The sequence below is a fragment of the Centruroides sculpturatus genome, unplaced genomic scaffold (genome assembly GCF_000671375.1).
Source record: "Centruroides sculpturatus isolate CEXI.00-Female unplaced genomic scaffold, Cexi_2.0 scaffold647, whole genome shotgun sequence".
NCBI lineage: Eukaryota > Metazoa > Arthropoda > Arachnida > Scorpiones > Buthidae > Centruroides > Centruroides sculpturatus.
Genome location: NW_019385034.1, coordinates 62,573 through 89,689, shown reverse-complemented (window position 1 = coordinate 89,689; position 27,117 = coordinate 62,573). Strand labels below are relative to the sequence as shown.

Genomic DNA, 27,117 nt, shown 5'->3' with positions numbered 1-27,117 from the left:
TGATGTGTAGGACTTTAATGGGCAACTTTTTAAGACCTTATTATCTGAATTTCAGTTGAGATTTTTTCTACTTTTGGCTTATTTTGTCCCAAGAACAACTATCCCATTGACAATGTGGGTTGTTAACTATACAATTTTTCAAGATACAATTTGTTTTTAAAATGCTAGTTTAAGGCTAATTTTACGCTTGATGCAACAGCAGCCTTTGTGATTAAAACAAAATGACATTTGAATGACCACAATTGAATGATAAATAATGGAGATATGATTGTGTTTGGAAATTCTAGATATCTTGTATATTTAAAAATTAAAAACATTAAGTATATGTTTTTATAGAGTTGAAATACAATTTACGTTGTTGATAAATATAATATTGATATGTACAGTACATCTGTGACAATCGCTCATCATATTAGGTACATAAATGAAATTGTCAGTTATAAATCCTTTGTTTGTACGGTTCTAGGATGTTCCATTGCCCAATTTTGCCTGGAAGGGCAATAAACCCAATGAGGGAGCAGAGAGGTTGTAGATTGGAACAGACTCTCTTTTCAGTGCCATCACAGGAGAAATACAAAGTAGATCAGTGACAAAGATATTGTGCAAGGGAAGAACTATGAGAGTGAACAGGCTCTGTTCCAATTGATGAGACAACTAGGATGAAGCAGTGACTATTTAAAATGGAGTTTACAGGATCATCATCTACTATAGTGTCTTCTCTTCCCCTTTGACTGTGTACTGATGGTAGAATGTTTTTGTGTAAGAAAGAAAATTTGCAAATTAAACTAATATGGTATTTGTCATAACCAGAGAATTTGAATGATTGTAAAAGGAAACTGAATATTTGTATTTTATGAATATTCTCTGATTATAGTTTATATTGTATTTGATGTTAACTGAAGTTTGAGTTAAGAAAATAAACTCTTATACATCATATTGTGTTGTGGAAATTTTGTAAAGATTTCCAATTACATAATAAAAGATTGGTAATTTGTTAATCCTCAGAGAACAGTTATTCATAGTGACTTAATTTTACTCTCCTCTTTCTAGTACTGACCTTCCATTAAACAAGTTGTGCAGTCTTTTCTGTAATCTTTATTCTTTTGCTCTCACAATCAGTTCTATGAGTTTAACCAGTTTTATCATAATTTCCAACAAGCACATCAAGTCTAAAAGATAGCATATTTTCCATCCACATATGAAAATTTTTTCATACATAGATTAAATAATTAAAAAACATGAAACTAATATCATTTACACAAAGATCTCAAGTATCTATATAGTCATAGGAGAATCTATTAGAGAAAATAATATACAAAATTAACTTAACAGAAGCTAATTTTTGTTTAAAAAACAGTATTGATTCTGATGAGAAAACCAAATCACTATTATACCTAGTAAAATTAATAAATAATCCACAAGTGGCTGAAAATTGCAAAAAAAAAAAAAAAAAAAATGAAAAAATAAAGAATAATTTTGAGGAATTAAGTATTTAGAATAATTAACATTTTTAATCAAAATTATTAAATTGCTTACTTTTTCATAGATCTGTCAAATATTTCTAAAAATTGCAGAAGAGAAGTCTGATACATGATATTTACCATACTCATGTCACATATCAAAAAGTATAAAATACTTCCTCTTGTTGCAACTGAAAGAAAAAAAAAACATTAACAAAATATGAAATTATATCATAATGATGTATTAACAATATAATAAATACAACATTTTATTTAATAAAAAAATAACTGTTTTAATTCTGAATGTTTAAGAAATAAAATTCTTGATTTAATTAAATCAGAGACTGTATTAAAGGGCTAGTGAAAAGAACTGTATGATAAAAATACTTATACTTAAATTGTTCTCTTAAATAAAAATAAAAAAAACCCTAGAGAAGTCTTAGGGAACATAGGAAGTTTCGTTCCTCTTTTGCCTGCATTTTCTGGAGATGCAGCAGGACTTAGAATATCCAACTTTTTTGACTTGCTGGGGGACATAGCAAAGTTGGCGGGATGGACAAAAGTGCAAACATTGGCGGTAGCCAAGTTAAAACTCACAGGCATTGCAAAGGAATTTGTGAGAAAGGACTGGAGGATCAAGCTAGTGGAAGATTATGATGAGTTCAAGCAGATCATAATTGAGAGATTAGAAAAAGTCCCTTTCCCCCTTCGATTAAATAGGTTCTACGCTTGCGTACAAGGCCCAGATGAGGATGTAGAGACGTATGCTGTGAGCTTACAAGCCCTTGCTACCAAAACAGAGATATAGCAAGAGAAAGCAGATGAGATGGAAACTGCAATGATCAAGCACATACAAAATAAAGAATTGGATGAACGGCTGAAGGCCCAATTTCTAAACGGTGTCGATATATGCATCAGACAACGAACCATGAGCTGCGAACCTGCAACTTTTGATGAAGCATTAAAAGCCGCTATTAGTGGAGAAAGTATAGAAACTCTGACTGCAAACCCCCATGCTACTATTAGACCTATAAGAGAAAGTCAAACCTGCTACGGAGAGAACATCTGATGGTTGGGAAACATTAAACGCCACTATCGAAGAACTTTGAACTTGATTGGATAAATTATCGAACAAGTCATCTTCAATTAGGAAAACCCCACTATATAGAAGAAGCAATGAGTGTCTGACTTCCTACCAGGACTGACGATGAAATACGCTATCCATGCCAATCCAGCACATAAACACTGATGAGCCAGATGCATCCTCAGAGGATGAAGAGAAGCGGAAAGGCATCATTAGAACCACAAGGACTCGAGCGAAGAGAAAACCCATCATTTTAGAATATGTGAATAACATTCCAGTCAAATTTGCCATAGATCCAGAGCTTAGTGACATGTTAGTATCTAGTGAAGTGGACAATAAGTTCAAAAGGAAGGCCCTAGTAAAATTTGGAACCAAAAGGAAGATAGTTGATTCAAAGGGAGAATCCATCTCAATCATAGGCATGGCAGTTCCCATCTTTAAATTTCTAGGACACAAGTTCCCCAGGGCATGCAAAATCTTCCTATCAGAAATTACCTCTCCTTGCGAGGGGATAATAGGAAAAGATGTAATAAAGAAAGATGGCCTCCTTCTTGATTATGCAAACGAACAAATTACGCAACCAAATCGGAAAATTGTTCATTTCTGCTCAAGTTGTAAGCCTCGACAGAAGCCAAAACGACGAAAAACAACCAACCCTACGGAAAAAGAGCCACCCAAAGCAAATGTGATTTGACTCATGCGTCAAGGCGACAAATCAAATTTATCTAAGGTGTGAAATGAAGAAATAGCCACCATAGTCACCCGACCTAGTAAAAGTAAGAAAAACTCGAGAAGACAGGAACAAAACCAAGGTCAAGGAAACCAGCAGGAAGAGTTTACAAATCAGTCCTCCTTCCGGAGCAAATAGAATTCGAATTGTTTAAGCCTCACCTCCGACCCATTTCCATAAAGAAAGAAAAAGAAAAAATTCTGAAAGCAAAGAGGAAGTGACGATGCATCGAAAATATAAAGGACCAAGAGTGGAGCAATGAGAGACTATACCTTCCCCACACCTACAGGAGCAGGAACGTGGTCTGGCAGAAGTGAAAACCCGCCAGACCACTGACATAGAAACCCCTGTCAGTCGCCAAAGCGATCTCTTAACTGAAATTTCAAATTTCAATCCAGATTTAAATCGTATCACATTCCCACAGTCAACTACATCTAGAAATCATCTAGAGAAGTATAATTTTAAAGAAAGCAGTGAATGGTGTAAAATCCGCAAATTTAACGCAGTTGTTGGGAAAAAGAGAATTGTAAACAAGTCCGATAGAAAAAACACTCCTGGTGAGAATTATATCAAAGGTCACCATTTGTTATCACAATTAGCTGGGAAAGTTGACACACAGGTGTCAAGAATGCACTGTTAATGTCAACATATGGCAAAACAACAATTCACACCTAAGCGATAATTTCAGCAAATGAACGATAAAAAAATTTTAATGTTCAAACGTTTTCGGCCGTCTTTCAGAGGCCCTTGTCAGGAAAAAAAATTACATATAACAGAAAAACAGTTTTATCTAACAGTTTTCGAACATATCTGTGTTCCAATTTTTTAAAATATATATTTCCAGTTTCTATGTCAGTTGTGTATGTCCAACATATGGCAATCATGTGATTCCTTTCCCACACAAAACGAATAAAAGCTTGCGCTCCCGGAACTCAGCATGCATCCACACACAGAAGTTATTTTTGGTACTTGTTCTCGTCGATCTCCATACTTACAAGCTAAGTAGTACGGTTCAGACCAGGAGTTGTGACTGCAAGTGTTGTTACAGAAATCCTTCCAAGTGTTTGTCCTTGTTTTATTTACAAGGGTTTTGTAAGCATTGTGTTCATGCCTGTACTGGTCTCTAAGTGTGACTTTAATGTTCGGGTCCTGTTCATTCCTAAAGTGCGTCCTTAATCTCCTAACTACTTTTTTCTTGTTTTCTAGCTCAGTGATCCACCAAGGAACCTTGTTCTGTTTACAATGTTTGATTTCTAAGGCAATAACGTAAGAGTTAGTGGTCGTATTCAGTGATGACATTCGAAATATTTAACAAAGGGTTCGCTAACAGAAAATTTTTCCTTGACAATTTTTTTTCGCTCAAATGGTGCATCGGAAGCCTCTAGTTTAGTAGTGTTACGGGGTATAATACGTATATTTTAATATTTTTAAAAGAATCAAACCATTGAGAAATGTTACATGTGTTTAACAAGGTTCTGAAAACTTTGAAAATGTTAACAACGGGTTCGGCCGAACCTGTGCGAACCCGCTGAATATCACCACTGGTCGTATTTGTACGCCTGGTGACAAGATAGTCTAATGTTTCCTGAGTACAGTGGTACCTCAGGATACAAATGCCCCAGCATATGAAATTTTCAGGATACGACATGAAATTTGAACATATTTTTGCTTTACAATATGAACAAACACTCACCATATGATGTTACATTAGTTTGCAATGACATTTTTTTATTCACTTCTGTTTATTAGTCTCAGTCCGCGTGTTTGCTTCGTTGTGGAAGGATCTTGCTCGATAAAGGAAATCTTGAGGTATTATCAGAAAGTGACTGGTTTTATTGAAAAAAACATCCCTAAAAGATTCACACTGGCCGTATTACTGCTCGGAGTAATGACATTTGCCTAAGTCATTTTAGAAACATTTTAAAAAGTGGGCAAAGCCAAACCTCTTTGGATAGATATTTTACCAAGCTACCTCTATCCAGTGAAAGTGCTGGTGGAAGTGAAGGAAAGAAAGCAAATGGCAGTGAATAAAACTTACAAATATATATACAGTGGTGCCTTGTATAATGTACTTAATCCGTTCCAGGTGAACGTCTGTTAAGTGAAAAGTCCGTTATATGAAACGTATTTTCCCATAGAAACACATATTAAAACATATAATTCGTTCCGCAGCACAAAATAACCGTACTGTACCATAAAAAAAAATGAAAATGGAGCAGTCACCAATTATGCCGGGTAGTCAGATGTTGTGAAGAGGAGGTGGAGGATCACTTTATTCACATATTCATACAGATACAGACTTTTTACACATTGCAGTAGGCCTCTTTTTATTGTTTTTTAATTGGAGTCAGATTCAGGAGCGGCTACTGGGGCTTGCAGGGTCAACTCCTCTTGTTCCATCTTTTGTCTTTTGGCAGCTGGCTTTTTGAAAAACATATCCAAGGTGGTCTGTTTCTCTCTCTCTTCTTCAACACCTGTCAGAAATGACGGGCAAGGGTGTCATTGTAGAGATCATTGATCCTGTTGGCCTCAACTGTGTTTGGATAATGAGTGTTGGTAAACTCCTGAACCTCTCCCCATTTGACAAGGAAGTTTCTGTCAACTTTCATTCCTTCTGATGACTTCTTTGCTTTGTTTCAATTGAAATCACCTTTCTGTTTTTTTTAAAAGCCATGATTTGCACAACACTAGAATAAATGTAAATACCCTGCACTGAGGTGATGTACGTAATAAACAAGGGAGCAAGCCGAATCCCAACGGGAGCTCTGTACTTCAGATATACTAATAATATATTCTAATAATATTAATATATTATAAAAATAGCAGATTGTCATTGGCAACGGCAAAAGAGTGGAAACATCATTCGCACTTGTTCGCCTAACGTAACTGCCGAACAGAAAGTCCGTTGTTCGCAGCCAGTCCGTTGCTCAAGTCACATAATGGCCAAATAGAAAGTCCATTGTGTGCAACGTCCGTTATTCGAGGTGTACGTTATACGAGGCACCACTGTATTTGTAAGTTTTATTCACTGCCATTTGCTTTCTTTAAATATATATATATAACAATACTAATTTTTTTATCTTTTTCAAGTTATTGTTACATTATGTTATGTAAGTTAAGTTTTAGTATCATTTCCCTTCTCCCTCTCTTCCACCACCAATTTACTCCTCCACCGTGGTCTATCCTCAAAGGTAAATTGCAATAAAACTACATTTTTTTAAAATTATTATTCTATTATGGTTATTTATACATTTACAACTACAAAATGCATTTTTCAGTGTTTTTCTTACTATAGTTATTATTTTTTAATGTACTACTTAGCTTTAATTTTAATGTGTTTTTCTTGTTAAAACAAATTATTTGCTTTTACATGTAATTGTATGGGGAAAAATGATTCACCTTATGACATTTTCATGATACAATCTCAGTTTCAGAATGGATTAATTTCATATCCTGAGGTACCACTGTATAGTGATTGTGGTGAAAGAGTACCAGCCTAAATGTTATTGAAGGTGTCATGGAATAACTGCCAATTAGTGCAAATATAATGAAAACTATGATTGTTAGTATTACTAGTAGTGTTCAGTTAGGTGAAGATATACCTATAGTCACTGGCAGAATCTATGTCAGTAGTGTAACAGTGGTTGATCCTAGGAGTGATATGACTGTTTCCTAACGTTAGGTTGATCCAACTTACCCCATGGTACAGGAGTAGATCAGAAGGGTGCTGGTGTTTAAGTGAGTAAGGTTGTGTTGGGCCATGGTTTTGTTAACTACAATACTCTTAAAGTCATCTTTTGGACTATGCCAGTTGCAGACTTGGCATTGAAGTTGCCTCCTATTAGAATAGGTTTATGTTTGTATGAGTTCAGGAGGTGATGAATGTCTTCTATGGCCATCTCAATGTTAGTGGTGTCTGGAAGGTAGACAGAACATATGTAAAGGTGACTTTTATTGTCTGTAACACAGATGGTGTAATGTATTCTATGGTGTGTCAGGAGACAAAGCAGGTGGTAATGTTTTTGTTCCTGATGATAATACCAGCCTTGATGCGATAGCCAGGGTCCTGAGCTGGATAGACTTTCCAGTCATTGAACTTGACTATCATGTTGTTAATAGTGTAGTGTTCTTGGATCATGATGAATGTCTGTACATTGGAAGTGTGAATGAGGAGGGAGCAGACAGCTTTGCATTTCTTTGCATTAATCTGTAGTTAAGTTTATAGCTGCCTGTGTTCATATTGTGAAGGGGTGTATTATTCATAGCTGACACCACTGGCAGCTTGTATTTTCATGTGTTTGGTTATGGGACACTGTTGAGAGAATGCGTTATATGCGGTCTTATGTTTGCTCCCTTCTGGTAGTATGTTATTGTCCTTCGCACAATTAATGCAGCACAGTTTCTGACTGTAGACGTGGAAAACCTTGTAGCTGTGGTTGCTCATGCAGTGACTACAGTGTTGTTTTTCTGTACATTTACTAGCTAGATGGCCGTAATCACAGCATTTGTAAGTGTTTGAGAGGGATGTAATTGTCTACTGCTATTGTTGCCCATTGCACACTAACATACTGCTGTTGGATTAGCGTGTTCCTAATATTAGAAGTAACCTGAAGGACAACATGTAGTCTAGAAGTGTCTGTCATGTTGCGGTTTATCTTGGAATTCCTGAAGAGTGTGTGTATTATTTATTGCATTGTTCTTGTTGTATAGTTCCTCAATGAAGTCGCTAGTGACATTTAACAGAATAACCTTTTGTTGTTTGGCTGCTGAGTATTTGATATCTAACTTATCCGTTAATGTTTTGACTGAGTTAATGGCAGCCACCATTCTGTTGCTGTCACTTTTTGTATGTAATTGAATGCAAACATTATTGTTCCTAATTTTTTGAAGTGCTTTTACAGAAATTCCTAGCTGGCTCGATTTTATGTTTGTCATAAGTGTATTTATAATTTCATCCTGGTTAATGTTAATGTTCTCTTTTGGAAACATAAGTACAGTGTGTGCACTAGCACTGGAATGTGGTTGTTTTTGTATTGTTTTACGTATAATTTTGGTGTTTGTTGTGTTAGCCCTAGTAGCAACACCTGCATAGGAGGAGGTTGGTAAGCTATTCTGAATAGTGTTTTTTGAAGTGTCCAATATTTTGTTGACTTTGTTATCAATGAGCGAGCCGACCTTCTCAAAAACCTCCTGATGAATACGACAGACATAATCAGTGAGGAATTTCAAAAATGCTTCTCTAATTAAACTATTCAACATTCTTGTTGGGATGATGAACCAATGCTCGGATAGTCTTGTCTGCTAGCAAGAAAAGATCAGTTGCAGCTTCACGAATTTTGTTCTGTTCTCTTTCTGAATAGCAGAGCTGGGGCCGTATTCTGGTCATCGTCTCTTGTCTGTTGTCTCTCACAAGCTGGTCACTGATTGGCTAATAATTTGTTTACATCTCAAGAGCATCGTGTCTCTCTAAACGCAATTCTGGACAACTTTTTCTATCTTCGCTTCTCTCGTTTATCAGAGATGAGTGGATAGTTGTCTTTCGACCAGTCTATCATCTTCCCCCTCAATTTTGTTATATCCAATATGGATGACTGGATGCTACTCGCGCTGTACAATTGTATTAGAGAATGTTCTCTATCTCAGGAAAGAATATTTCAAGAGAGAAATGCTTCTGATTTTTTTTCAGAACCTACTCGGAAATGTCACTGATTCCATTTTTTTTAAATTATCCTATATCAATTACTGAACTATCGAATATGATGTTAATCTTACTTAGTTAGTTAAGGAGAAATTAGATGGTAATATTTCGAATATCTAAGTACGCACGCTTTTCTATCTTAGGTTATTAAAATTTTTATTTGTTAAGAGAGAAATTGACATTACAATGTAAAAACATTATAAAACAAAAAAACATTACTTTGTCGAAATTACGTGCTTTATTTAGACACATGCTTTCCTTGCCATGTGATCTATAACTACGTACTCCACATTTTCGAAAATTTTACAATTTCATTGGTTAAAATTTTATACCATGTTGTGCGCACAGATAACCCGAACATGTATAATCAATCAAATAGAATCGTTACGTCAACAACAAAGACGAGATAGTTACGAACGACCATAATCACCACTTTGTAAGAGATGAATTTCGTCTCTCGCTTTGACGTCATTCATCAGTGAAAGAAGAGACAAGAGATAAGTGACCAGAATATGGCCTCTGCATTCTTCTGGACAGTTTCCCAAACTAATGTCCATAAGCTTGCTAAGTGTTTTATGGACCAACAAGACGTCTGAGCATGAGCTCCTGGCCCCAGTGTTTCCACAACTAGATGGACAAGCCATCTAGAAAGACCCTTAACATGTTTAACGCCAAACGACGCGCGCGCCGTCGTAATGGAAATTCCCGTACAGCGCCATACGACCGCCGGTAGACGTAAACAATGTAGTTTTACTCAAGGTTAAATTTCCCTGGCCTCATACAACGTTTTCTGCATGCTTAGTGCTGGTCTCTCGTGGACATCTATTCAGTTGGCTTCGAACGCCGGCGGTCGTATGGCAAACCGGTTCTAGCTACGACCGCCGGCGCGTCGTGTAGCGTCGTGACGCGGTACAAGGTTGGCGGTCGTAGTTTTTTTTAAAAATAAAACTCTATTTTATATCTGATAGTGGTTTATTTTAATAGTAAATGATTTAACATATCGAAAATTAGTTTAATTATCCTCTTTTATCGCATATAAAGTAAATAATATTATTAAAAAAAATTAAAGTATATAAGTGCGTTTTAATATATATTTACAGAAAAAAAACATCATTTTCAGTTAAAACAAAGTGTGAAATACTTTAACACACAGATGTAAATACTTTTAAGTAGGAAAGGACGTCTAATTACAATGGGGTTGTAAAATTTATTGCCTGGAAGAAAGCAGTGTCAGGTTCAAGGTCATACGACTCCCCGGTCTTTGTTTATATATATCGTCGCTCTCCTGACTGTTGTACATCAACCCTTTTATTTACGTTATAATCAATTATTAGATATCAAATTTTCATTTTTTGGCCCCCCTGACGGAAAGTATCATATTACAACAAGCAGTTAACGTGTTAAACTACTTAAACTACCTTACAACNCGTGTGAAGGAGCGGCGTTGGTTGTTGATGGATAATGTGAGGTTCTTGACCTGCTGGGCTAATTCCGCAACCTGGTTCTTTAAGATGGAGATAGTGGCATGGTCATGTTCGACCGTTTGAATGTGAGCGGGGGAGACTAATTCCATTATCTTGTCGGCCATGGCGGCCTGTTGTTAAAGTTTTTCCTTAGATGCGGCTAAAATGGTCTGTACGTTATGAGGAAGTCTCGACAGCCAGAGAGATTGTAGCAGGTCTTCGCTAAAATGGTTTCCGGCCAAGTCGCGCATCCGTGATAATAGGAAGGATGGACGTTGGTCTCCCAGTTCCAACCCTTGAAGAAGCGTTCTGATTTTGGAGGTCTCGCTCTCCGAATAGACGTCAATGAGACGAGCCTTTAGCGTGGAAAATTTATTCTGGTCGGGCGGGTTGAGGATTAGGTCCTGCATCGAATTTAAAATTTCCGGCTCTATTGCAGCAACGACGTGTTTAAATTTGGTGTCGTCGACGGTTATGTTATTTATCGAAAATTGTGCTTCCAACTGAGCAAACCATAAGTTAGGATTGCCCTTCCAGAAGGGTGGGGGTCTGATCGCAACGCATGCTATGTGACGGTGATCGTCATTAATTTCTGCCTCAGCCATGATGATTTTTTTACGTAGTTGTGTCAGTGTGGAGGTAGTTGTCCTTAAATGATGCGTTGTGCGCACAGTTCAGCACGTGGGGAGAGGACAAAGAACGATGGCACGTAAAGGCACGTGGCGAGTAAACAAAGGATGGCACATGGCGCGAGGACAAAGAAGGGTAGCACGTGGTGTACTATAGCTTTTCGTTGAGAAAAGTCGACCGTCGACGAAAAAATTATCTATGGTTATACGTTTCGAAGGTCTAGTTGTATGAGTTGGCAGTTCCAAAAAAGGATGAAAGTCCAACGTTGTATCCGATGCGAATGGATGGAATTTTCATGTCGCACGATAGAGTCCTTCGTCGGGTAGAGGCACCATAGAACATATATCACGTTCGGCTCACCAGTTTGTGGTCACCAGTTTGTGTGAAATTAATCATTGCAAACCAGGCCACACAATAAAATATTAACATTTATTCTATATATGAATTATGGCGCGACTGTACAGGTTAAAACACGAGGTGTTACTACACACGTCTGGAGAGGTCCAAATCCAACAAGAATGTGTGTGATGTCATAGATCAGGTCAGGGGTTCCCCCTTGTGGCGACTTTGGGGTTTATCGCCAAAGCTGTCGCCACACCCTGAAAAACTCGAAAATGTGATTGCCTAGAAAGATGAAACTAACAGGAGGAACAAAGCACCTAGTAAGGGAACAAATTACAAAGGGAAAACTAACTACAAAAACAAGAAACCACAAAAATGCCAAAATACTAACACTGAAGAAGCTATGAAAATGGCTAGGCAGTTGAAACTGGCCTTGTAAGGCCTAACTATAAACTTACAATCAAAAAGACTGGAAATAAAACCAGAAAAATCTGGAAACTAGTTGACTGAGAAAACCCAAAATTACAGGAGAAGCTAAACACCTGAAGACTTAACTAACTACGAAAAGAAAACTATCTAACTTAGACCTAAACTAAGACAAGACTAACTAAGACAAGACTAACTAACTGAAAAACACCCTAAAAACTGAAAATTTGCAAAAGCCAGCCAAAAACAAGAAAATGATTGAGTGGAAGTTGAAAAGGAGTAAATTTAAATCGATTAAATCAAAGAAACTAACTGTTTCTGTCTGGCAAAGCCAAAACAGAAACTGAGCTAGCTAAGCCTAACCACTAAGTCTAACAAATGAGAAACACGTAAAAATGAAAAATCTAGCCTATTGAGAATGAAAAACTGACTCAAAATCTCAGTAGTAACACAAATACTAACTAAAATGACAATGAACAACAGGAAAAAACACTCAATAAAGCCCAAGAAACAGAAAAGTAGACCCCAGCAAAAAAGCTCGTCAACACAGGCAAGAAGCAGGCAAAGGAACTATATTACATACTATAATTTTTGATTATAAGATACACCATAACTTTAAATCAAATTTTAAAAAAATTTTATGGAAGAAAAAATGCTAAAATACTCAACAGAGTTTAGTAAAGTTGATTAAAATGGGGGAAATGGAGCACTTGCCTCCCCTGGAATCAAATAAAACATTCACAAATTATAATCATAAAAGCAATTGAGATATATATCTTACACTCTTAACAATGGGATGCTTTGATGCATAACTGTATTCTATAATGTACTGTACAGTATATATAATACTTGTAAAAAAAAACCAAAAAAATTAAATAAAACTTTATTGATATAATTGTCTCCAAGCTTTGCTCCCCTTCCTGGAAAATTGTATGCAGATGTCATGTCTAAAAATATTACTATTGGTGTCTAATGTGCCATATGATTTATTTGCAACAGCTGTTGATTTTTGTTTTAGGCTGAATGTTTTAGGAGAATGTAAGATGCCATTGATTCTGTTGAATGTAAGATGACTTGACTCTATTTTATACAATTAATCAGGGTAAAAAGTGTTCTTATAATTAAAGAACTACAGTATATCATCTGAATATTTCACCTTGTAATAACAGAATAATTACTTGTGTAATGGCAGATAACTGAATTCTTGGATATTCTGAGTATAACTTACTTCATCTTTCAATTCAATGAAAGAAATAATATCAATATATCAATATTGATATATTGATATATCAATATATAATGCAGATGGTAATAGTTACATGTTATCAGAAGTAAGATTACAGGTGAATAAGTTCAATTGACTTCCAACAGCTGTTTTGAAAAGCCAATGATAATGATATCAAAGATAAAATTCCACAATAAACAGCAACACAAGTAACAACAAAAATTAGATTTCAGGTCCATTGTAAAACAATGATTGTATGTAAAAAGTTTACAAAATAACATTATAAAACACTCAAAAATAAGTGATTCTATGCAAAATGATTTTAATTTTTCTATTTATTCCATAGTATAATACTAAGACATAACATGACTATCGTATTGCAAGGTGGAGCTGGAAAGAAAGAAGCTATCCCTGCACCTGCTACGCCTAGAAAAGGCAATCCTTTTACCTGACAGACACAGGTAGGCAAATTTTGCACTTGCAGCCACAAACAAGGCTATCCTCATATCCTCGTACCTGTTGGTCATGGGAGGGGCAATTCTTGTACCTGTCAGCCATGGGGGACACAATCCTTGCACTTGCTGACATGGAGAAGCAATCTAAGAACAAAACAATCACTATCTATTACTTTGTTCTTGTGTGTGTGTTTTTTTTTTTGTTTTTGTATCTATTTTCCATTAAGCACATGCAATGCTGTTTTTATTTTTGATTTCTAGCCTAAATTGCATTAGATGTGCTCAGTTGCATCAGAGAGCATGAATATTGTTACTTTAATACATCTGTATATTGAAAACAAAGTCATGGACTTCTATTTTTTACATTTAAATGAACTCTCATTGCATTTTTGGATTCCTCATCACAATTAATGGAAAATAGTAAAGTCCATTCTATAAGTTTGTGCCTTACGTCTTTTCTTGTCCCCCCTTCGCCACATGGTAGGTCCGACTCAGTGGAGAGGAGTTGTGTAATCCCGGGGTGTGTAACCGAGGGTGAGTGTTTTATTGGAGGGTGTGTCTCGAGGAGAAGTCAGAACGGAAGTAAAAAGAAAATGGGGAAGAAGCAAAGCAGTGGTGTGGTGAAATTACGTGGGAAAGTAAAGACTGCGCAACCAAGTCAGTGTGGAGATTGACGGAATTTTTTGAACTGTTTTCTGCCTAGAGTGAAGGAAAGGAAGAGATTTACCTCAAACCCATTTTGTCGATATGTTTTATGTCTTCACGTTTCGGGAGTTTAAAACAGTATATTGTGGGGAGATTTGATGTTAACGATATTCAGTATACTAGATTGTCAGGCTCCATAAGTTCCTGTGTCTTAAATTTTTAGAAGTACTGTATGCTCCCAGACAAAATTAAAGGATTATTTTGTAAACTGGGATAGTTGTCTTTGTCTAGTCCCTATTGAGTTCAGTGGATTTCCCCTGCCAAGCGTCTGCTTCATCAAGCACACTTATTCTAAATTCTCCCTTCGTAGAAATCACTTCAGTTCAACGTGTTGATTCGTTCTCATGTTTTATACACTCACAAGTTCATAGAAGGCATGCTAGCAACCATGAAACATCACATGACTTTGTTGTGTGATTAATGCAATATTGCTTTGTTATACATATTCATGCTATGACCTTACATCTCGAAAATGAAGTCACAGACCCCTATTTTTTTTTTCTTGGATTCCTCATTTCAATTAATGAAAAATGTTAAAGTTTAATTAAAATCGATCAAACAGATTTTGAGAATGAATACAATTCTGCAAGCCACACAGAAGAGGCTTTGATAATGCTCCACCTAAAAATTATAATCAGATGTGTATGTTTACTTATTTTCATAGTAAATCTTAAAAATATATTTGTACATACATTTTCAATATTGATTCAGGTGAAAAATATATGTAACTATATGCATATCCAATAAATATTCTAAACAACTTGATTAGAGTATCAGAAAATGCCACTTGTTAGTTTGCCTTAGAAGTTTAGACAAAAACAAACTGATCCAATTAAAATCAAAGTGTTAATTCCAAAACAATAATTGTTAGATAAAAATACAGTTTTTCAAAATTTAAATGTAATATTTTAATTAAATCTTATTTTCAATATATTTCAGTTAATAACCTTTTTGAATTAAAAACATTGCAACTGCATTAAATATTATGAGAATAAAAAGTAATACCAATTCTGTTTAATTGGCCACTGGTTAATCAGGGCAGCCACTTTATTGGGCCAAATCTCAAAGAATGGAAACCAAACTAATAAATTAATACATAATTTAATCACTTAATTGGGACAACTTTTTGTTTAATTGTGACAATAGCAGAAATAGAATTTAGCAATTTTTAATATATTTTAGTAATCTTCTGAAAATATTAGGCACTATGTACACTAATGTTGTATAGGCCTAATGATTGGCAGAGACAAGGTGATTTTGTCTTTTGCTCGAGCCATTCAGTTTTTCCAGAGGGAATCAGCATAGTGAGATATATCACATGGGGATTTCTTCTGAAGCGGACCTGAATGCAAGTTACTGACCCTGCTCTGGATTGGATCAGACGATCCCCTTAAAAGCAAAGGGACAAATATTGCCAGACAATTTTTTTGAGCTCTCTCAACTGAGATGGAAGGCAGCTAGAGTTCCCTTGGAAGGTATTGTGTGCATAATTACATCTAGATTCAGACAGCAGCCATCCGATTGTTGAGACCAGCTTTGAGTTGGCAGATTCTATGGACACTCCTGCCAAAGTGGCCCATCTCCAAGTAAAGGAAACTGTGCTCAAAAGAAGACTGTAAAATGACTTTTAGATGAATCCTTTTCTTTCTCCCTTTTTACTAACTAAAAAGAAAGAAAGGAAAAATTGTTCAATCAGAAACAAATTGAATAGTCAACCCTTGTGTACGCCACTACTAATATTTGGCAACATTAGCATTATGTGAATCAGTTAACTATCGTCGTGAGTCTGGCAAATTTATAATACAAATATTTTCTGTATTTTGGTTTAATAAAGCATTAAAATAGGTACCTAATTATTAATTTTTACCTACTTACTTATTTACCTACATATTACATATTTTATTATAGAATTTATTATTAGTTCGTTTAATTGGGGCAGCCGCTTAATTGGACCAAAATAAATTAGTCCCAATGTGTCCCAATTAAGTGGAATCGACTGTATACGTAAATTTTGGAATATAGTTCATATAAAAGTAATGTGAAAATATCAAAATACCTGGTCTAAATTCTTCTCTTGCTTTGTTTATCATCTTTTCTGTATTTGTTGCTATTGTTAACTTAGCAGATACATTTGCTGCAGTTTCCTTGGTGATTGCCAAAACTTCTATTAAGCTATCATCATCAATAAGAGAACCCTAAGGATAAAAACAAAATTTATATTTAAAACACTTTAAAAAAATTAAATATGAATATTTTTCATACTTTTAATGTTGTTAATTTATGAAGTAATGTATCTTCTAGATCTTTCATTTTTCTCTTATTACTTGCAACACTTTCCAATAGAGTAGTTCTTTCATTTTCAAGTTCCTAAAACAGTTAATAAAAGCATTTATGTTAAATATCAATTCAAATAACAACATATCTTACTTATGACCAGATGGCCAAAGTAATAAAAGGCTTTGATCTGCTGCCCTAGAAGATATACTTTGAGTTTCAGGTTGTGTCCTCTGAATTTTACAAGTTGTTAGTCCCAGATATGTTAATATCTATTTCTCTTATCTGACTCTTTGTGGGATTAGCTGAATCCAAGATGAGCAAGAAAAAAGATTCATTGCAATTTCTTTCTGCTCAGGTGCAAATATGTGTTCATGTACAGTACACACACTGACACACACTTTATTTGCACTTGAGAAGAAAAACATTTTATTTATGTAAACAAATACTTCAAACATAATATAAATAAATAATTTTTAATTCTTTCTGTAACATTACTCATAACTTTTGTTTTGTAAATTCACATTTTTGTAATTATTTACTTAGAATACTTAACTATTTACACACACACAAGCATAAACACCAATTCAGTATTCTTTGAAATTCATATAATAATATTAAAAATATAAAATTATTAGAAATGAATTCTAACCTGTTTTTCTGTTAGGATAACATGTCCTAACAACTGATCTTCTAAACCTTTCATTGTGACAGTAAAATCAATAACTGAAGTTTGAGCATTTATCTGTTAATAAACAAACTTAAACTATATAAAATAATAAGTAAATAAGAAGTTTAAAGACATATCATAAAAAAAACCTCAGGTGTAAATGATGGATTTGGTAACTTTGTTGTCATGTACAGATGAAATCCTGGCATTACATCCACTTCTTTATCACCAACTTTAACCTATAAAAATTAAATTAAATTAATTATGAGAAAAGTTTATACTATACTAATAGCCCGGGCCATCCCCTAGTGGGTGTTCTTGCAGCAGTGGTGTTATTTCGTGGTATAAATAATAAATTCATATCAATAGGAAGTTTTTTCCCTATTCCTTGGGGGAATTCCTCTCCCCACGGGGAGGAGAACCATGTCCTTATAAATTATCTCTAATTTTTTCCAACTTCCTGTGGGGGGACTTCCCTTCCCCTTGGAGAATTTATTTCCCTCATCGTGGGGGAATTTTAAAAAATCCCTTCTTAATGTGCATTCTCATGGCATACCCTACTAAACTGCAGTCAAAAATGCAAAAATTTGCATTTTTTGTTATTTTAATATTGTTATGCAAAAAACTGAATTTATTGTTAATTTAAATAATAGCTAGGGTGCCCCTAGTGGCCATTCATGCCCGTATATCTGTAACATACTGTTACAGATATACGAACATGTGATCAATGGCTTATATTTTATATATAAAATTTAATATATAAGTTAAACAACATAATATATAAATTTAATATGAATTAAATTAAAATTTAAGTGGAGTTCCTAATTTAATGGAATTCCTAAATTTTAATTTTCAATTCAAAATAATAGATATAAAAGAAAGGGAAAAAGCACTTAAAATTCTGTAATATTCCAGAATCACACATCACAGTTCAAATCCTTGCCTATTTACTTTGATCTATTATTTCCTAATAAAACAAAAGTTAATTATAGGCAGATGATTTTACTATTTTATATGAATTGTTATTGTTATATTTCAAGTTCTCTGATGAGAAAATTGAAAATATAAAATAATTTTAGATACAAAAAATGAATAGTCTATGAATGTATTCTCTAATTAGCTCTCTGAAATCTATATCTTACTCTTCAGAGAAATTCAGTTCAACATTCTATGACAGTTTATTAAGACATTTGTCTTACTGAAAGACTGTTAAGAAAAAAGATTGATATGTTATAAAGAAAATAGTATATTTACTTCAATTTTTATTGAATTCACAAATATAGCATCTTCCAAAATGAATGCTACCACTTTAAATTACTGTAATTATGTTAATTATTATCCAAGAAGTATGTGACATACACCAATCAATAAAGGAACTATCCAATTTTCATCTCTCATCTGCATTCAAACATCTTGTTGCCTACTGCCTCCAGGAAGTGCCATAAATGAAAATGGCAACTCTGCAACACAGTATGCATTTTGTGTTATGCACTTCACAAACTTGGAATCATTTTCTATTCTGAAAAACATTTGTCTTATATGGTAGATCACTTTGAAATTGTCTGTGAAACTCATACAGAATGATTGTAATTAAAGTTGCCCTACTCAGACCTGTATAGAGTCCGTTCTTGTTGACGTATTTTGATGAAACTTGGTATTTACGTTACATGGACTATGGGAAAAAGGAAAATGCAAAAAAACATAATTAGTTCAAATTTCTACTACTAGGTGAAAAAAATGGCTCCTGAAGAACAAAAACACAAAATGGAAACGCGCAAAAGGTTTTTTATTCATGACATTTGTTCAATGTGCAATCCATTTGCATCAATCACATGTTCAAAGTGCCTTACAGTGTGTTCAACAGTAGCCCGATATGTTTATTGAAAAATTGCAACAATATGGCGTGTTGCAATATTGGTGTATATTGCAAACTTTCAGGTAATAATTACAGTAATCTAAAATGTTAACATTCATGTTGCAACACCCTGTATTTATATTTAATATTGTTAATACTCGTCATAACTTCTGAATAAAAACAGTTAGAAAATTAAAAATATATTTATTTCTGATCATTCCAATATTTACCAATTTTGTAAATTCAGAAAAATGAATTAATGCTAATTTCATCATTTGTTCCTAAATTTAATAAATTATAATAAGTTTCAAGTATGTTTAGTTATTACCTTGAGATTTTTACCAACTTTTAAAAAGTTTTTGTCTAAGACATTATCTAAAATTGGATCTAGTTCTTCTCGAATATTTTCAATAAGCAGAGGCAATCCGAGAGCTAATGAGTCTTCTAAAATATTTCTAAATAACTTATGATTTAGTGTGGTCACCTTAAATAACAAAATAAACTTTATTATTACATAAAATTAACAAAGTTTTAAATTAAGTTTGAATTAAAATTTACTATTGACTATATGATTTATTTAAAGATTAAGACACTTTTAAATATTTAATAAAAACATTTATAAATGTTAAAAAATTAATTAAGAAATTTTTATAACTTAAATAAATTAAAGTTAGTATTAAAATCATAATGCAATTTAATAACAGTATATTTCACATTTTAATTAATTAAATTACAACCCCTGGTAAAAATTATTTGAACATGATGTAAGAAAAAAAAATGTTTAGTTTGAGCTCATTTCCCAAGAAAAGAAAAATGTAACATTCAAAACAAAAATATACATTTTACTCATTGGATTATTAAGTGTTAGAAATATATTTTGTAACACTTCATGTTAGAAATATATACCAAATCATTTTCCCCCAAAAATATTTTTTTATAAAAAAGTATTGAAAAATGTTTTGAACATAGTTCTAAATTTACAGATTTGAGCATTATAATTTGAATTGAAGTAACTATTAGTTTTAAGAGGTGTGTTTGCATCATTTTCTAAGTAAACAAGACATTTTACCAATCAAAAGATTTATTAATGACGTGGAAAAACAAATTATAAGGCTACTACAAAATGGAAAAAGCCAAAGAGAAGTTGCAATGTATGTTGGTGTGTCGTTAGGAATTATAAATTTCACTTGGAAAAAGTTTAAAGACACAGCAGACATAAAAAAATAGTGACAAAAGTAGTAGTCCTAAAATTTAGCAATATTCAAGATCATCCATTGAAAAAAATATGCTTATAAATCAAAAAAAATGTCTTCTAAACAATTAAATTCAGAATGAAAGTGAAATAAAACAAATGTTTGTGACAGATCAGTGAGCAAAACACTGACAAGGGATTTTCAATCGCAAAGCAAAACAAAATCTGACAAAGAAAAAAAATTGTTTAAAATTTTAAAGACAGCACAAAAATCAAACCATAGAAGACTGGATAAAAATGATTTCTTCAGATGAGTCATATATGTATTAGATGTGGTGATTATGCAGAAAAATATCTTTGGTGGAGATGTTCTTTGCTTTTTGTTTTTTCCCTTTTCTGGAATCTTCTCTTGTCTTTATTTCCACTTCAGACTAATGTTCTGAACTGTCCTGTGGAGAGAGAAAATGCCTAAAAACCCAAAGGGAAGAGATAACAGTTTTCAGACTGGGAAGAAGAGTTGAGACTGGAGGAGACATTGGAGAGAAGAGTTCGATCCTGACCATAGCAAGGGACTTAAGAATTCCTTGAAGGCTTCATGCAACAAGAATCCTGAGGCTTCAGTTAATCATTGATAAAGACAGTCTCCTTTGATCCCCATAAAAGGATATGTTAATCTCCCCAAAAGGACAAATAAGTAAATTTCACTGAAAATCATTGAAAGCAATCATCTCTGTAAAAAAAGAATCAACTGAGTACAGGTACCCTTTTCCTTTGTCTATTTGAATTTCCATTTCATCTCTACAGTTATAAGTTAGTTTTAAGTTAGTTGTAAGAAACTTTTGTAGAATATAGTTGTGCCCATTTAATAAAATCGTAAGACATGAGAACCTTTTTGTTTTGTCATGCCAGTCCTCATTTCAGGTTTCTTTTTTGTTTTCTTGGGCAGAGTTGAGCAAACGCCCTAGAGTTGGCATCCAAATTCTTTTTCTTTTGTGCATTGTGTTATCATTTTTTATTAAATCAATTGTTGTTTAATTATGTACTGTCTTAATCTTAGTATATTATCACCTTTGTAGCTATCATACACAACTACATTTTTCACACAGTGAACTCTCATTTGCAAATCAGAGACACTTCTTTTGGTACTATCTTCAAAAGGAAAGGAAGACCCAGAGGCTGCCACCAACTCAGAACTTCCAAGATCACAGAAATCTTGTAAGCTCCTTTTGTGTCAAATAAACAGTTTCTTGTAACTGTAGAGTCTGTCTCAACAGTACTAATATGAACTTTTGTGACATCTCAACCCTCTTGACATTTCCACCTTCGTTGGCAACTTCACATGAAAAAGGGAGGTAATGTAAGAAAGAGAAAAAAAAGGTGGGGAGAGGATAGTAGGTTTACATTTTGTAGAAAGACTTCCACACAGGTGGGAAGGAATCTATATTATGAAAGTTAAAGGCAGTATTTTTGCAGGTGGCCTTGTAAATTTCAACCTGTTCTAAATGTCTGACATGCATGGTTGAAATGCACATCTATATTGAGTTGGAGACAAAGATAACTAATGCAGTGTTGGCCAATCCTTTCAGGATAAAATTCCAATGCTCTTTGAGGCAGGTGTTTAAAAGGTGTGTTGTAGCACCTACATATTCTAAGTTGTGGTTAGTTCTGTGATCAGTAATGAATATAGTGTAGATGCCTAGTTGGAGGTGCATATCAAAAGACATCACAACTAAAGTCTATAGCAGTGGTTCTCCACCTTTTTTTACCTGTAGACCGCTTTTCCTCTTAATTTTCTTTTTGTGGACTCCCGTAGACATTGCACAGAAAAAACCCTTATATTTTGATGGTATAAGATTCTCGTAACAAACCCAGGCTTTATAATCTCTCTTTGACCTTTGTCAATGAAATATATGTCATATACGTATTCAATATTTTCAATAATTTATATTTTAACCCTTATGCAAGAAATGAGTAATAAAGAAATCGACAATATACTGTAGAAATTTAATTCTCTGTAAAACAAATGTTCTGAAGTAGAATTACCCTATAGACCAGGTGTGGCCAAACTTTTATCCCTTAGGGGCTACTTTTTTGGTAAAATATAATCTGCGGGCGACTATGAATATGGGCAAACAATTTTAGGATTTTATATGCACATGTGTTAACATTCATTTGCATTGTTCATCAATATAAATACAAACAGTATGGGTACATTGCACAGACAGTCTATTATCTTAAGAATAAATTATCGAATTAAGATTTTTAGATCTTAATTCGATAATATTCTTAATATAATAGATAATTTATTTTAAACATTAATTTAATTGAAAGCAAATTGCTCAACTTTAGCTTCGCAGGCAACTTTCAAAACCTTTGCAGTCAACTGGTTGACCACAATCTACGTGTTGGCCATCCCTGCTATAGACCATTAAAATATCACCATGAACCCCCATTCAGTATTTTTTCTGTGGAACCCTAGTAATGTTACATGGACCCTGGTTGAGAATCACTGGTTTATAAAAAACCTACACACCATCCGATCTTCATCCTTGCCCCTTTCCATAATCCCTTTATCTTCAAGATGGCTGGCTTTGGTACTCTTATTTATAGGGCCTTCACTCATTCATCTCACATACAAGACAGGAATAAAGAGCTTCAAACTATTGCCCAGTATGCTACTCTCTGCACACCATTAAAGGCTTATATGTTGTCTTTCCTCTATCACTCCACCTATTGGAAAGATTATTCCTTCCAAATGAACATAGGCTATATATTATTTTCATATTAAAAAAAAAATGAAAATGCATGACGACAATATTTCTTGCTGCATTTGTCATATTTTTACTGCTTCATCATTGTTTGTCTGCTTCATTCAAGGTCAATCCCCTTTGACACATGTGTGAGTGAGCCTTATCTATATATATAAAAATGAATGTATGTAATATGAACTTTTGTGTGTGTGTGTGTATGTGTGTGTTTGTCTGTCTTTCATGCATTACCACACTGTTTATCCGATTGCCATGAAACTTTGGGAAGTTGTTTAATATATTCCCGCGAAGGTTTCTGGCACAGTACGATTGCCATGAAACTTTGGAAACTTTTTTAATACACTCCAGCAAAGTTCATTTATCATACGATAGATGAAGCGTGTGTATATGAGCACTGTGTGTTCTGTGCGTTCAATCGATTTCAAATTGTGAAGACCATTTCCCCCTCCAAAAAATATCTCTATATATGCATTTGTTATTTACAATATTTGTAATAATTGTAAATAACTTTGTTTAATCACTTTATTTCAACTTTTTTTTTTGCTAATTATGTATTCGCTCGAACTTTGTTAAAACCTTAACTGTATCCTGAACAACAACCGAAGTTGTAGGAGGAAATTCGCCTATTTTACCTATCTAGGGATCCCCCTTCCCCAAATTTTAATATCAACTCAAAATAATTTAAAAAGGCAAATTACAATAAAACGATTTATTATCCAACTATCAGAAATTTCACAACATGCCAAGGAAGAGAGGAAGAAGCAATTAAATAATCAAAATTATAAAGGATTTTAAAAAATATATAAAAATGGGGAATATTGCACTTCTAACAATCTCTGCAAGTGTGTGTGCTAAAATTAAAGAATCCGTGCTTCTCGCATGTACAACTGTATGTGGCCAGCTCATGCGTCGGAACACCTTCTGATTTATTCGTGTATGCACCAGACAAAAAAACAAAAAATATTGTGTATCCACAAGCATTCCAATAAATAAATAGAATTGAAATGACACTTTGAAATGTTTTCCCGATGAAAATGAATAATATTAATAATATAATAATAATAATAATTTTCAATAAAATTAATAAAATGTAAATTTAATTTTATCATAATGAGTTTGCTTGAATTTCCTTTCTTCTAAGATCACAGTAATGCGCGACGGGTAAGCTAGTCAATGATAAAATGCCTAAAACAAAGTTGCAATTATCAGAAAATACATCTGTGTCAAAAGACCATTGGAAAGCTTATTACTTTCCAATGTACAGTATGTAAGCCATCTTAAAACTCAGATCCCTCAGTCCTTCCTTCTGATTTCATCTTCCCTACAAACTCCCAAACCCTTTACTAATATGGACCAAATTCCACATAGCTATGGTCTGGAAGCTTTTGGGAAACATGAACTACCATAAAATTCAAACTGTTCACTCTTTCTCTTTCTGATTTCATCCCTCTACTCCAAAATTCCCAAACCTTTTGAATGATCTGGACAAATTTTGCATAGTTACTCTTTCAATTCTCCAAAAAATATACACTGCTTTAAAACTTAGATCCTCACTCATTCCTCTGATTTCATCCCCACAAATTGCCACTCTTTGACTGATTTGCACTAAATCTCGCACAGTTACTTGCTGCCACCCTGAGAGAAACATATGTGGAGAACAGAACACTATCTAAAAGCAAGATAAGAGTGAGACAAGACGCAACTTCACAAGAGAAGCAAAACAACAGTTAAAAAAACGGCGCAAAAATGGTAGAAGACAAGTCCAAATGGGACTTTTTCTCCCTTTTTTTTTTTATACAAATAGTTTCTGAAACAATTCAAGTTTAATGTTTAGTGTTATATGTCACCATTTGTAATGTCTGGTGTCATGATTAAACATTAGTATTGTATCAGACTAAGTAGTACAAGTGAAGTTAATTAAACTTAAGTAGGAGAAGACAAAAAGAATTCCTACACATATGTTACTCCATAATAAAGACAATCTCCTCCAAACCCCCAAGTTCCTTTGGTTTAAAATAAATAATTAAAAAGATATGTTAATTTTTTGAATAGTGAAAAACTTTAGTTTATCCAATTCAAATTGTTTTTCTTACATAAAACTTTTCAGAAATTTAAAATTTATTTCAGAAAAGCAATCTGAATTAAATTTACATTTTAGGAATACAGTAGAGCGTCATTTATCCGAATCAATTGGGGACTGGGTTTGTTCGGATAACTTATTTTTTAGATAAACGATTATGTACGAAAAAATATATTAACCTATCCCGTATTGAAATTTTTCTCCGTTGCGTGTCGCTTCACGTTGAATTTTCATCGATGTTAAGCCTAACGTAAACTTTTTAAAATAATAATTGTGGCTACTGTATCATTAAAAATTATTTCTTTATTTTTTACAAACAAAATAAAAATATAAAAACAATTATACTTTAGAAGTTAATCTAGTATCAAAAATGTTTGATTCAGCACGGCACACAGTCCTCAGAAAAACACCACACAAAAGTGCCAGTGCTGCCAGCTAAAACACACACACCAACAAAAAAAATATTGGAGTAGCCCAAGATATAGCCAAAGATTGCAGCGTCACAGCACTAGTGAAAATTTAAATTTGCCGACTGGAATGCTTTTGATTAACCGATGTTTCGGATAACTGGCTTTCAAATAAACGATGCTCTACTGTATCTTTAATGAGTGTGTTTTTTAACTGATGAATGAGATGAAAACTGAGATGATTTTAGTAATACTAATTTAGATATACAAATATTTTGTAAGATGAGATTCATACTGAATATTAGTTACCAGTTAATATAAACCAACAAACATTGATGATTTCCTGATCAGGCTATATGTCCTATGCTGTATATATTAAGTCTAGTATTATAACAAATGTTGATGGCCGTTAATAAAACTAACAGACAACAACCAAACATAGAGCAAATTCAAAAAACAGTCATACTAATTATATTATATTTTCCAAAAAGGATAATAAATTAAGAAAGTTTATTGCAATATTAATATAGTAATTTAATTAATTAATTATTTTAACATAATTTAATTGTTAACTGAAGTCTGATAAAATCTAGTTTTTAAAAATATGCCTAATTTAAATGAGTCATATTTTAAAAACTATTTACCTTAAGATCATTATTCGTTTCTCTATTTTTAATCCACAGTCTTCCTTGACCTTGAGGATCAATCAAAAGTGGATATCTAGGTGATTTTGTTACGATTATTCCATTCTGAATCGATAATTCATCATTAGGTAAGCCTTGTAAATTCCATTCCGAAATCTATATAATAAATAAAAAGTATTTGTTAATTTAAATGTTTCTTTAAAGTGCATAAACAAAAAATTGCAATTTTTTTATAATCTATCTATCTATTTTAATTACTGATTATAGTTTAAGATTAACTTTAAATGTTCTCTACTTGTAAATTCTTTAAAACTGAATGTTTTCTTAAAAAAAAATATGTTCTTTTAAAATAAATTCATGAAATTAGACAAATATCTCATATAAAAAACAGAAAGAGAACTAATTTGAAAATCTAACAAGTTTATTTAATAATAGTTTTATTAAATTTCTTTTTGTTATGAATACAAAGCATAATCAGGTTATAATAACCTTGCAATAGCTTACTTAAATTATATGTGTTGAACATAATAATGAAATTAAATTTTAGCATATAAACAACTTTCATCAATGTTGGATCAATTGTCAACTTCCCAAGAATCATACATTTAAGTTTTAATTAAATCAATTAAAAAACACAATATTATGGCCAGTGGTGCATGCAGCAACAAACTTTGTTCATAAAGAGAAACATTCCTTTACATACAGAGAAAGTAAAAAACTTCTTAATATATATAAATTAGTGTTGCAACGAATAGTATATTCTACTTCAGGCCAAATACCAAATATTCGGCCAGGAGTGTGGCCGAATAGACAAATATTTGGCCAAACTACTTGGCTTGATTAACGCACGTATGAAAATTGGCGCGCAAACCTCATTATGGCAAGAACCCTACTCTCTATTGGCCCGCTGTCACTACACTTCGCCAATCATGTTAATTCTTGACAGTTGTAGCAGACAGACAAGAGCGTCATAACAATATGCAATAAATAATAATATCAAATGTGAATT

General features: G+C 33.4%; 1 protein-coding gene across 1 annotated transcript in view; it reads right to left on the bottom strand.

The window, feature by feature from the left end:
- The window catches only part of LOC111633704 (dynein heavy chain 8, axonemal-like), a gene marked incomplete at its 5' end in the record, with an annotated part of 140,367 nt that overhangs the window by 50,702 nt on the left and 62,548 nt on the right, over positions 1-27,117 (bottom strand). Inside the window, 7 exons of the mRNA XM_023378317.1 lie at positions 1,537-1,651; positions 16,275-16,413; positions 16,481-16,585; positions 17,145-17,237; positions 17,312-17,401; positions 19,346-19,501; positions 26,109-26,264. Coding sequence (XP_023234085.1) covers positions 1,537-1,651; positions 16,275-16,413; positions 16,481-16,585; positions 17,145-17,237; positions 17,312-17,401; positions 19,346-19,501; positions 26,109-26,264 — 854 coding nt within the window. The remainder of the gene's footprint in view (positions 1-1,536; positions 1,652-16,274; positions 16,414-16,480; positions 16,586-17,144; positions 17,238-17,311; positions 17,402-19,345; positions 19,502-26,108; positions 26,265-27,117) is intronic.